This window comes from Rhamphochromis longiceps, linkage group LG5 (assembly GCF_057381845.1).
Source record: "Rhamphochromis longiceps isolate RC_006_pf linkage group LG5, R_longiceps_female_GT1.1, whole genome shotgun sequence".
NCBI lineage: Eukaryota > Metazoa > Chordata > Actinopteri > Cichliformes > Cichlidae > Rhamphochromis > Rhamphochromis longiceps.
This window is the reverse complement of record NC_140561.1, coordinates 27,164,034-27,176,747: the sequence shown is the minus strand read 5'-3', so window position 1 is coordinate 27,176,747 and position 12,714 is coordinate 27,164,034. Positions and strand designations below refer to the sequence as shown.

Below are 12,714 nucleotides of genomic sequence, written 5' to 3'. Positions count from 1 at the left end.
CAAACGGTTGTCTCACCCTCCAAATTCTACAGAGTCTCCATCAGTTCCAGACATAACTCTTGTCCCAGCATATAAAACGTATCGATTTTTCTGGAGTTGGCTCCAGATTATAAAAACTGCTCCTACACTTTATTATTTTTGTTAGTAGGTTACCTTACTTGTTCATTTGCGATCACACGCAGAACCTTCCACTCTCATCGGCGCATTTTTGCGGTTGAGTCTTAGTAAATCTGTCATTTGAAGTGTTTATTGCGTCAAGAAGTGGATTCTTTCATAAAGTAAGGCATTTCTATGTTGCTCAGTCACTGGTGTTATGGTACTCTATCAATCTGTCATCAGAACTTTTGATCCTCTGTTAAAATTACTTCGCTATTTATAGAGACTCAGCATTCACTGTTTGTATTTTCAATGAAAAACGCTCCTGCTTAAGTGGACAGGAGCGAGCTTTGCCTATGACTTGCTGTGCAGGGTAACTAATCAGATATTGCGGCACATTATGTGTTTTTACACAAATTTTACTTGTATTTTATTTAATTAACGACATGATTAATTCGTTGTTTGTATAATGACACATTTATTTAATTATTAATGTATTTATTGATATAATTTAGCACTTTTAGGCCTCCGCTATAGCACTACAGGAGCGGTGTAAATCAGCAGGTTCCCTGTTTTAGCTGGATTAATGCCTGGTGATATCCTCTCTAATGTAACTGTGCAGCTGACAAGGAAGCAGATAAAAGAATACAAGATTTTTCTTTTAACATATTAGGAAACATGCTTTGAATTTCCAGGTCACTTTTATTTAGTGTATCTGAGCACTTGTGTTTTCAGCTTTCTCGAACCTGATAACAGCTTGCTGGCACTGTTAGCTAAAGGTCGGGGAATCACTACACACATAACAAACTGTCCTCTGAGTTTCTAAATACCCACCACACATGTTATGGGATCGCAGCCAGTCAGAGAAAAGATATTCTGGTCTGCACCAAACTGTTGGACAGATGAATGAACAGACGGAGCAGCAAAGCTGCAGGAAACCCCAAAGAAGCCAAAGAAGAAAACTCTGACTAATTTTGAAACCTAATGATATTAATGAGGCAACACTGAGGCGAAAAAAATAATTCTTATTTAGGCAATCTCTAATGAAAAGTTGCCTTAAAGGGAAATTCTGTACTCTAATTGGCATTTAATCGGTTAGAGTGGATAAGAATAAGAATGTTTTATCTTTAAAATCATTTAATATTTATTATTGGATATTTCTTTTTAAACTTGATGTAGCAGGAGTGGAGAAGACGTGGAGAAGGACATCTCTCTCACACTTTAAATCAGATTAAATATTAATACATAAAAACTGAACTCTTACATTTGGGCTAAGAATTAAAAAACAAACATAGATGTCATACTGAGGTCATAATGGGATGGTACCCCTCCTCCTCCTCCTCCTCCCTCTAATTGGTCAGCTCTGACGGGATTACACACCAATTTCCTCAACTGAACACTGTGAAGTTAAACCCTCGGACATCCAGGAAGGCAAAGAAGGTAAAGTCGACCGCGGTTAGTTTTCTGCGCCCCAAAAGAAGCTGTGGATAGATCAGATGTTAATGTTTGACACTAGAGAACAGGTCAGGTGTATGCTCGCCGGATTAAATGTGGTCTCTGCTGATGGTCGCCGCTGCGGCTGCTGCTTGTCCCGGGGTCTGCAACACTAATGACTGATATGGCTTCTTAACACACCCGCGTTTCAGTGAAACTGCTCGTCATATTCCTGCGGTTTGGAGAGCTGCTCATCATGATGACTCGGATTTTCTGGGGAACAATTTTACTCATTAGCGGTGAGTAGCCAACCCTGCAGAAAAGCGTCCGATTGTAATCTCACTCGTGAAAGTGACGTCAAACGCTGTGTTAAATGTTGAAAAACAATTAAATAGAAATTAAACAAAGTTAATAAGCTTGAATGTGAGCATTCCTCCCCCTGTGCTTTTTTTGGGCTCTATTATTTAACGTTATATAATCATTAAATTGAATAACTTTATTATTTATTTATTTTAAATGGCTTTAGTGGGTGTGTTTTAACTTATGTGGGTGATCTACTTGGACTAATTATTCTATCGACTATATTTGTGACTGGAAGGTGAAGAGTGTGTGCAGTCACATTTCTCATAATCGTTTGGTGTCAGTCATCACCTTAAACAATAAACCACCGCGCCTATTTCTAGGATCTATTTTCAGTTTTTTGGTTGTAATTGCGTGTCTTCACGGGACCAGCTGTATTTATAGTGCTTTCATCTCATCCTTTTAGTGGGTGCTTGACCCTGTTACTATTGTTGGGTGCCTGTTACTCAATGAAGCATTAATATCAAATTGAAGAGTAAGTCATAATGGTCCATGAGTAGACTGTTAGATATAACCTTCAGGTTGATCGTAATAAGGAGAATATGAGACACCTGGTTTTCATTTGGAGGGGTATGGAAGCTGCTTTCTGCCACTAAACAAAAACATTGTTATTGTTAATATTTTTTGCCATCCATAAGTCAGAATTTCAGGTTATTCTGTTACTGTCTCAATTTTGAGTAATTTTCTCAGAGGTTTGAGTTGGAAAGTGGAAATTTTGGCTTATAAAAGGAAGAAAAATATATTTTTTTTTGGTCAGAAACAAGCTTCTATCGATGGGCAGCAATCAGATTATATTAATATGTATTAAAAAATGTTTCTATAGGTACTTCTACAATATCTATGGTACTCGATAGTGAGTTAACAGTGAAATTTGTGGTATTTTTGTCCTGCATGGTTTGGGGTGTTAATCCCATGTGTGTGATATTCACACTATACCTGCCCTACATTAACAGCTGTTTATGTTTCTCTCTGCAGGCTCTCTCTTTACCTTCAGAGCAGGGCACAGCAGTTCACTAACTATTGAAGCCAATATTTCCATCAGTATAAACTCCACTGCTCCTCCAGATGCCTCCAGTAGCAGCTCTGCGGCAACTAGCAGCACAAGCACAACAATTCCAGCCACAACCAACATCCCTACAGTTATAAGTAAGCAAGTCATGATCCATGAAAATCTAAGGTCATGATTGAGATGTTTTCCACATGCCGCTGTCCTTTTATCCACTCTCTCTGTATCTGTAATCATATGTTAACAGGTTCTCTCTTTATAGTCGGACCAAGGCAGACAAATGCAACAGTTACTGATGCCACCATTTCTATTAATGCCACCTCCTCTGCTGCTAACACCTCAGCAAGCAGCTCTTCAACAAACACCAGCAGCAGCGCAACCAAAAGCCTCACTGGAACCACTACTATCAACATCCACCCTGTTAAAAGTAAGTTTCAGTATATGAGTATCACAAGTACGTGAAGATGCAGAGGAAGTCTAGGGTCGCTGTCAAACCATCTATAGGAATGTTTCCTGCTTTTCAAGTCATATTTCTGTTCATGGCAGCACACGTATACAATCACTGCGATGTTTCCCAACAGTGCATTAACATTACGCAGACAGTGTGGCGCGCGCTGATAATTGATCCTCTTAGTGTGAGTCAGGGAACAATTATGTTAAATGAAAGATTAGGGCCAGTGTATATGAGCAGTATACAATTAGCCGTTTTACAAAAGCTGCACCTACAGTGTTGAATTATTATCTGAAAAACACCCTTTCTTGCCCTAAAGGATGTATTCATTCTCAGTCCTACTTCAAATTGCCATCAAAATCACATGGAAAGTGAGAGGGGTTGTCAGGCAGATGCCTCAGGCACAACGGAGCGCTTTCACAGAGTCTGAAAGGAGGAGACAATACATGTAGACTGCAGTCCAACAGCCCATTTACCGTTGGAATGAAGTGTGTGACGAAGGCAGCGTGTAATACAACTATCTGTCTGGATGTTCATCGCTCTCACAAAGTGGCATCTGTTTTTGGATGGTTGTGCTGCATTCACATTTGTTTGAGTCAGTAGTGTAGGAATTTGGTTGGCTGTACTGCCTACGTAAAAGAAATGTCATGTTTTGTCCTTGTGTTCGTTTAATCGGTTATTTTTGTCCTGTTGTTTTGTTTCACAGGGAAAGCTGAGATTGCTGCTTGATAAAAAAGCTGCATTGTAGGCTTTATTTTTTTTGTTAAGAACAATGCAACCTGCAGGGATGGGCACTCTCCTGAGTCCCAGTAAGACTGATGGGAAAAGATTTTGTTTGCATCCTCCCACTGGGGGTTTTCATTGACGTTCTTTACTGTAATTGTTCCTCTCAGGTACAATGAAAGACGTAAGCCACCACAAAGCCGTCCGCAGCTGGGAACTAAAGTCTACCGTTTGTGGCGTGGGTGTGTCAACTGTAGGATTTCGTAGGTGGTGTTGTTTCAGGTCTTGGTAGATTTATACTATTTTTAGAGTTATCACATCCACCTTTGTCATCCTGACTATTGTAAATACAGGCACTGGGATTGCATATGATTTACAAATTTTGGGTAAAATTTACAGATATGAAGAGACTGAGTTAAAATACTGAGCTCCTGTAGGCTGCTCATTTACCATGGGTACAGTCATATTAAGCAATCTGTTTGAGCCTCCTTTTGCTTTCAGACCTGTCTTAATTCTTCATGGCAAACACTCATCAAGGTGCTGGAAACATTCCTCAGAAATTTTGGTCCATAGTGACACGACAGCATCCCACAAGTGCTGCAGATTGGTCCACTGCACATGATGTGACTTTCTCATTCTACCCCATCCCAAAAAGTGCTCAGGTGTTACTAGGGATGGGTACCGGTATCCGGTGCCATCGTTCTGACATAAACGGTAGTAACCAGACTGAAAAGCAGAGCACATTTCGGTGCTTTATTTCCTGAGATGTCATACACTTTAGATTCTAGCCAATCATTTTACGTTTCCGAGGATAGTAGGCGGGTCCAGGTACATACGTTCTTTTAGAGCAGAGCTACAGATTAAAACAGTGTTGCCAACTTAGCGCTATATTTAGCGAGTTTTCAGACCCCTTAGCGGCTTTTTTTCTAAAAAGAGTCGCTAAAAAAAGACGTGAAAGCGCGTATTGCTTTTACTCTCAACAAGCAGCGGGTGCTGTAACGCAGTCAGTTCTTCTTTTACTCTTTTACTCTTATGCTGTTTTGTGGATCACAAAGTTTAAAACTACTTAAACACACACACAAAGTAACTCACCAGAGTGCCTATTTCGGGTCACTTTTGCCGGTCCAAGCCCGGGTAAAGGAGCAGGGTTGGAATTGTGACATTAAAAAAACAAAACAATAATTGCTAAAAGAAATTTAATTTGTAGTTCTAAATAAACTCTAAATGCATTTAGGACGTTTTTTACTCACTTTGTCTCTTCCACGATGTTATAATCTATTATTATTATTATTATTATTATTTCTCTCCAATTATGCAAATTAGGCGATGACGTCATTTAGCGACTTCTAGCGACTTTTAGGACAACCAATAGCGATTTTCCTTACTGAGGAGTTGGCAACACTGGATTAAAAATGCCCAAGGCGAAGTGGTCAAAAGTCTGGCTGTACTTCACAGCAAAATATGCAAACTCAGCAGCCTGCAACAAGTGCTTTAAGCTGATACTGTGATACTGTCAAAGGAGGTAACACCTCAAATCCGATGAAACACCTGGCGACGCATAGCTTTTTTTTTTTTTTTTTTAAGCCGAAAAATGCGGCTGTATTTGATAGCTTGCTGAGACCTCACACCGTGCACATCTACTGCGCGTGGGTTGCCTGTTATCTGGAGTAAGCAACATCCCCCCAAAACCCCGAAGAGTAGAGTCCTGGCCCCTAGCCCTGCCAGTGTAGCAGAAATGATAACTGATGATGATGCAGCAGCAGCCTTCTTCTCTGCGTGAGTAGCTTAATGTTGTTCGTGTGTAATTTACGTTGAGTAGGCTAACCACGTTATTACATTAATGCATGTAAGGTGAACTAGCAAACATCATCATAGCTACATGCGGCTGTCTTCTTGTTTGATGGCAGATACTCCCTTCATCCTGGCCAAAAAGGCTAAAATGACCAAAGAAAAAGTGGAAAACAGTTAAACATGAGAGGTTTTTGGACAAAGTTTGTTTTTTCCATTGTTTAAGCACTGCTTCCAGCCAAGAGTGATGCCATAAATCCCCTATAGCTGCAGAAAAGGCTAACATTGTTATCTTTTTACAAATAAACAGCTGAACATGAGAGGTTTTTGGACCAATTTTGTGTTCTCCATTCTTTAAGCACCGGTTTGAGCACCATTTAAGCACCGGCACCGTTTCAAAAGTACCAGTTTGGCACCGGTATGGGATAAAACCTAAACGATACCCTTCCCTAGGTGTTACTAAGGGAACCAAAGTGTGCCAAGTAAATATCCCGCATGCCTTTACATCACTATCCTGAACCTACCATCTGAATGTTGCAGCATGCACTCATCTATCCAAGCATGTTTTTCCAGTCTTCTTCTGAGCAATTTTGGTGGCGCCAGGCAAATCTTAGCCTCAGTTTCTTGTTCTTCAGGAGTAACACCCAGTGTGGTCTTCTGCTGCTGTAGCCTATCTGCTTCAAGGTTTGTCAAGTTCTGCATTCAAAGATGCTTTTCTGCAAACCCTGGTTGTAACAAGCGGTGGAGTTACTGTTGCCTTGCTTTTGGCTTTAAGCAGCCTGGCCATTCTCTTCCCATCACCTCTGGCATCAACGAGGCATTTTTACCCAGAGAGCTGCTGCTGCTTTTTCAGTCCATTTGCCGTCAGACCTAAAGATGAGAGCAGGTCAGCAGTTTCTGAAATGCCACCACCAACCAAACCACATTCAAAGTCACTTAAATCACCTTTCTGCTCCATTCTGATGCTTCAGGTCGAACCTGACCATGTCTACATGCCTAAATGCACTGAGGTGCTGCCATGTGATTGACTGATTACATATTTGTGTTACTGGATTGAACAGCTTTACCTATAAAATGGATTTCTACTAGCTAGCTACTCTACCAAAAGACTTTCATTTTGGTTATTAGCTTCAGTGTGAAACACTACTGCAAAAACACTCTGTCAACTTTAAACATGGTAACATCATTAAGATCAACAACATGAAGAGTAACACCAACATTATGTCTCATCTCAACAGAGTTTGTAGCAGCAGCGGTTCGGTCTCATTTCGACGACTGTCCAGACTCCCACCGACACTTCTGCTTCCACGGCACGTGCCGCTTCCTTATACTGGAAGAGACACCCGCATGTGTGTAAGTTAGCGGATTTATGGTTATAAAACACCACCTTTGCATCCTGTCTGTGGTCTCACATGAAAAACAACACTTTTACAGTTTAAAGCTGAAACTGTTTGAAACTGAAATTTAAGGCACTGCAATCCTGCTGATGTACAACCTGCTGTTCAAAAGTGTTGCAACACTGAGCAAAATGTAAATCCAAAGAATTATTTGAAAAACACGTCAACGTCCCACTGAACAGAAAATGATACCAAGGCAGTGTTATGTGAGCAAGATCCCCTCATCACCTCTGCCTTTGGTGACAGTCTGCACTTTGGGAATGAGGAGACCCATTGCAGATGTTTTGAAATCTAAATGCTTGTGATTATTAATTTCTGTAGAATATCAGCTGCTCAAAACTTTGAGATCTCCTGGGTTTTTTCTTTTTGTTTGTTTTGCTTTTTGGTTCATAAAGCTCCAAACACTTAAACAAGTCAGGACTGAAGACTAACTAAGCAGTCTTTTTTTTTTTTTTTTTTTTTTTAATATATTCTTCATTTGGTTTGGGATCGTCTTGTGGAAACAATTAAGGCCTGCTTGAGCCATTAGACCATCAGTGAGTGCATCATAATCTTATTCATGTCAATGGAGTTTGCAGTGTTTTATTATCTCAAATACACAAATACATATGGTTTAGTCTTTATGGCAGAATCTAAAGCTGCTTTTGTGGATAAAAATACAAACTTTTGTCACTGATGTTGTGTGGGTTTTTATTATTATTATTTTATTCCTGAGCTAACGCAATGATGTCCAGTACAGGATATTTTTAATGTTTTTAAACATTAAAAATATCCCGTGGCCCCAGTTTTCAGGCCTGAAAATTGTGGCCAGTTAGTTCTTACAGAGAGTTTCTTGGATTTTGTGAATCTTTTATTATGTCATATACCAATACAGATATTTAAATCTCCATATTTGCATAATTGTTGAAGTTTGACCCCCCCCCCCCCCGCGTCTTTACACCTAAAAATAACAAAAAACCAAAAACGCCTGCTTTACAGGTGTTACATAAACCTAATTATTTGTGAGATGTTCCACCGGGTGTGTAGGGTTTGTTTTTGGTATTATATTGAGCCTTTCTATATAATTTTTGGTGACCAGAGATAATTCGAGCCTTTAAATCATTTAGTTCACATCAAGATGGCCCTGTTCTGTGATAGTGCTGTTCTGCTACCCTTTGCAAAATGATTTAAAAACAGATTTACATTTTGCATTCTGGTGTCTGTGGTATCAATATGATTCATTGGATGAAATCACAATCTTTAACTACAACTGTTGTAACTTTCCATTTTAGCCAGCAGTGGTGTCATGAAAGTCCATCAGCGGCTCTTTTTCATCCAGATTTTCTGTGTTGCAGATGTCATCCAGGCTTTATCGGGATGAGGTGTGAGCATGCAGACCTCCTCGCTGTAGTTGCAACCAATCACAGGCAACAGACCATTGCCACGATGCTGGTGTTGTGTGTGATTGGGTGTGTTCTCATCATGGTGTTATGTACAGTCTTACAGTAAGTTACATAAATATCTTGTGCTGTAAGCAACAGATTAATTGAAAATTAGATGAAATTGATGCCACAGTGAGTTTGCTTGGTCTATTTTTCTTCCAGCTGCTGGTGGAGACAGGACTGTCGCAGGCGCAGCCACGCACATCACCATGTTACAGAAAAGCACGGCGTGTCCTGCTGTCCATCTGAGAGTGGTACTTGACTTTACTTTCTTATAACAAAGTGCATTTTTAACTTCATAGTTCCACTTACACACTGCAGGGGATGCAGTATCCATTAGATGAATATGAGAGGGTGGAAGCTGAGAGCAGTGAAGACTGTGGGCAACTAATATGGGCTGTCAACATTTGTCGTGTTTGCACAGAGAGTGCATCCATTTATCTGTCTGTGATTACGGTTAAAATTTTCTGTTATGGACATTATTTTTAATGAAATCATTTCTTTTTCTCAATACTTCCTGACAGCTGTGTGTGGCTCAGAGTTGTTTGAAGAGCTTCTGCATTAAGCACAAACAGGCCACAGAGATTTCTAGTAAGATATTGTCAGGGACCCTTTTTAGACTAGTGAACACCAATCTGTGAACATGTTTGTGACTGGTGTAACTGGACAACAATGCAGATAGAAGGTGCAATCACAAAGATTCAAAACGCTGGGAAACGGACATTAAAAAAACTTGGCAGATAAATGTATATCACATAACGTTTTTTCTTTCAAGGTCAACTTTGGACTGCTTGGAGTACTTTTATTAGTAGTAGTTTTTAAATTCTTATATTTTGCCCTCCGTTATCCCCTTGAACTGAATTTATGATGTGCGCTTCACCCCACCCAGGCAGTTGAGGCAGCTGGTGGCCCCTCCCCGACTGCAGTTCTGCTGTAGCACTCTTCCTATTGCAAGGGAGTTTGTTCTTCCCACTGTTGCCAAATGCTTGTGTTGGGTTATGTGTTATAGTTTTGTAGGATCTTGACCTAGCTATATAAAGCAACTTGATTGTGTAGGTCTGGCCAGTAAACTGTGTGCTGGTGCATGCTGGCAAAATATACTACTTTAAAAGTCTTGAACCGTTGATTACTAGAACTTTGAATTCAGTTAAAAGTCCCGCTCCTGCTCCTGACCTCTCCATCATTGGGATTGCAAACTGTGGTCTCTTCAGGTTATAGATGGAGACCCAGCTCTCATCAGCAGTGACGATCCCCTGTAAAGGTTCGGTTAGTTGATAGTGATTGTTATTTTTAGATCATTTCCACGAGGGAGCTAAAAATAGAAGGCCCTCTGGAAGTAGGAAAGGGGTGCAAAAAGTAGAGTTTCTATGGAAAAAAAAAATTAAAAAAAAAATAATCATCATACCTCATGTACCACAACAGCGTCACCAATTTAATGTTCGTCTTTTGTGGAATTTGTTGATGATCTTCTGAATATTAACTATTTAGACAATTCCTTAACATAAACATAAATGTTTGGGCTTTGTCTTTCAGTGGTCTGAGAAAACATCTCACTTGAACATGAGCTCTTCGTTTCATGCCGTGTTCAGTCTTCCTCATCTGCCTGGTCCTCAAACCCCACGGCTTGCATCCAAAGTGGTACAGCAGGCCAGAAGGGAAGTGATAATACAGTATCTTAAGTGTGACTGAGGTAGGCCTCCTTCATGTGGGAGGTTAAATGCTCCATTTCTCCTATCTGATGACTGGGACCTTTTGGACTTCAACAATCTAGGAATGTGTTTGCTTTGCTCTTTGATTCTACGAAAATACTCAGAATTGCAGCAGACTGTTTGACCCTCTGAGACTGATGCTGCCGCCAAATCATGCATGAGAAGAGCCCTGTGTGTCCTGATTAGAGTTTATGGCTGGCCTAAAGGACATGGGAATTTATCTATAAGGCCATTAATCACCCTGTGTGGATGCTGAATAGAAAAGGCGTTATTTCAAGCTGCAGGACAAGAATAATTCACTTGAGTCATACATCCCCAATTCCTATTTTTGTCTTTTAATATCTTTGCACATTTTCATCAGAACACTATGAGCACGAAGGACATTTTAATAATTTCTGGTGTGGGGAAACCGGTGCTTTAACATGTTTTAGTGTCTGTTTTTAGGGAAGGAACTCACTTCACTCGACAGAAGTAGAAATTGTTAGACTCATGCACATTGATTTCCTGATCTTAAATCAAAATGTATATGCAGAGACTGCAGCTTTAAGTTATTCCTGTAGCGTTTTTGATGAAACTTTCTTTATTGCTCCTGAAGCGAAAATGGTTGTCAGTTTCCGTTTTTTAATTCCTAAGCTGTACCTGTACATGTGCATGCATCAGAGGTTCTTTGTTTTTTTTCCCTTTTTTTTTTTTTTTTTTTTTTTTTAAATTTGCAAGCAAGAACTCTACCAACACGAGTGGCCACTTTATCCTACAGTACCTTTGGAAAATTGCGCTCATCTGCAAGCTTCTTCACTGCTTATAAAAAAGCTAAACAAAACAGCACTCACTGCACGATGTAGACACTTAAATGCATCCACATACGAGATGCCATTTCTAACTGCCTGAACGAGCACTGATGGGACTAAGCACGTGGTTTGCACATATACCCCTAAGCATGCATGCACTTAAATCACAGCTTTTATTTTAAATGCAAAGCATACGAGTGCCGTGTTTATAGCAATGCTCAAAAAAAAAAAAGGAAAAGGGAAAAAAAGCCTCTGAAGTTTAAAGTGGTTATTTTTGAAATTTCTAAATAATTTTATGTTACTGGTAAGGGAATTAAAGGACAAATTGACACTATTGTGAAGCATGTGCACATGCTTTGTGTGTTCACTGTGAATGTGATGGCGTTTCTATGCCAAAAGCCTCTGAGTGGATGATAAACTTGTCTTTGTTTACAGTACGTGATTTTTGCATTGCAGAATTTGCATGTGTATTGCAGGATTGAAACAGATATATTTGGGGGATTTGCTGGGTGAACACATCCTGCTGTTGAGCTTCTCATGCATTATCCCTTTATGGTGCCAGACTTATGCTGGCACAACTGGAAAGCCTCCATTATTTGTTTTCCAATGAAGAATTAAATATGCAAGTGTGTGTCTGTCTCTTTCATATGTCTCTTAATTGCTGTTCCATCTCTCAAGTCTCTTTTTCTATTCCTTGCGTGACCTTCTTTTCACTTGTGAAGCGCTCGCTCTCTCAAAATACCCTAATTTTCTGATCTTCTACTCTATTTTTCTGTGCCATTGAATATTTCAAGATGCAGTAATGCCAACACGGAACTCTGAACCCCAGGCACATTTGAACAAAGAGCTGCAGTCTTGAGTGCTTTTATGGCTGAGGGAAACGTTTTGTCCAGCTTCTGCTATATAGCCATTCAGCCTGTTTATTTATTAATTTCTTTATTTCACAGAATCTATACCCATTCACATTCAAACATTCATCCTCCAATATGAGTCCGCTTCACGTGCTGACATGCTGGGCTTTTGTTTTGATTGTAAGTCACTGGATTGACATCTTCCCTCATGACATGCTGCACCTCCTCTGCTCTTCCCTTTGGCTCTCTGCATGAGAAGCTTGGTTTTGGTTTTTTTGCAATCCCATTATGCCTGCAATTGGATTTCTGTGGAGCCCTTTAGAGCCGTCTGGCTGAGCTACTAAACCAGCTTTGAATTAAGCAGCTCTTACGGATGACTCCCTAAAGATATACAATACCCTTCAACGTACAAGCATTCGTACGGGGAAAAATTTTACTGGACACGACTCAAGGTGAAAATACGACTTGGGGAAAAAAAATTTTTTTTTGAACACTGTGGGAGGGGTGTCGTCTTTTTTTTCTTCTTTCTTTTAAAAATTAAAAACATTGACATTCTTCCAAAAAAGATTTAATCTGTATTCTATAAGAGGCTGGAGCTTGCTGTAAATAGCAATTCCACTTTGGTCTCTCTGCAGCTCTTTTGATCCTCAGTCCAACATTCCCAGTATCTGCCTCTGACCAGATGGTTTA

At 39.9% G+C, this 12,714-nt stretch overlaps 1 protein-coding gene across 2 annotated transcripts; it reads left to right on the top strand.

The window, feature by feature from the left end:
* The first annotated feature begins 1,430 nt into the window (after positions 1-1,430).
* On the top strand, positions 1,431-11,096 carry tgfa (transforming growth factor, alpha). 2 transcript variants are annotated; one of them, XM_085407973.1, is made up of 7 exons: positions 1,431-1,829; positions 2,866-3,036; positions 3,159-3,323; positions 7,097-7,211; positions 8,590-8,739; positions 8,839-8,930; positions 10,210-11,096. In XM_085407973.1, exons 1-7 carry the CDS (start codon positions 1,787-1,789, stop codon positions 10,215-10,217), a joined length of 744 nt encoding a protein of 247 aa, XP_085264099.1. In that variant the 5' UTR covers positions 1,431-1,786; the 3' UTR covers positions 10,218-11,096. The 2 variants fall into 2 exon arrangements, with proteins under 2 accessions (XP_085264099.1, XP_085264098.1); XM_085407972.1 differs by having other exon boundaries at positions 3,144-3,323.
* The last annotated feature ends 1,618 nt before the right edge of the window (positions 11,097-12,714 follow it).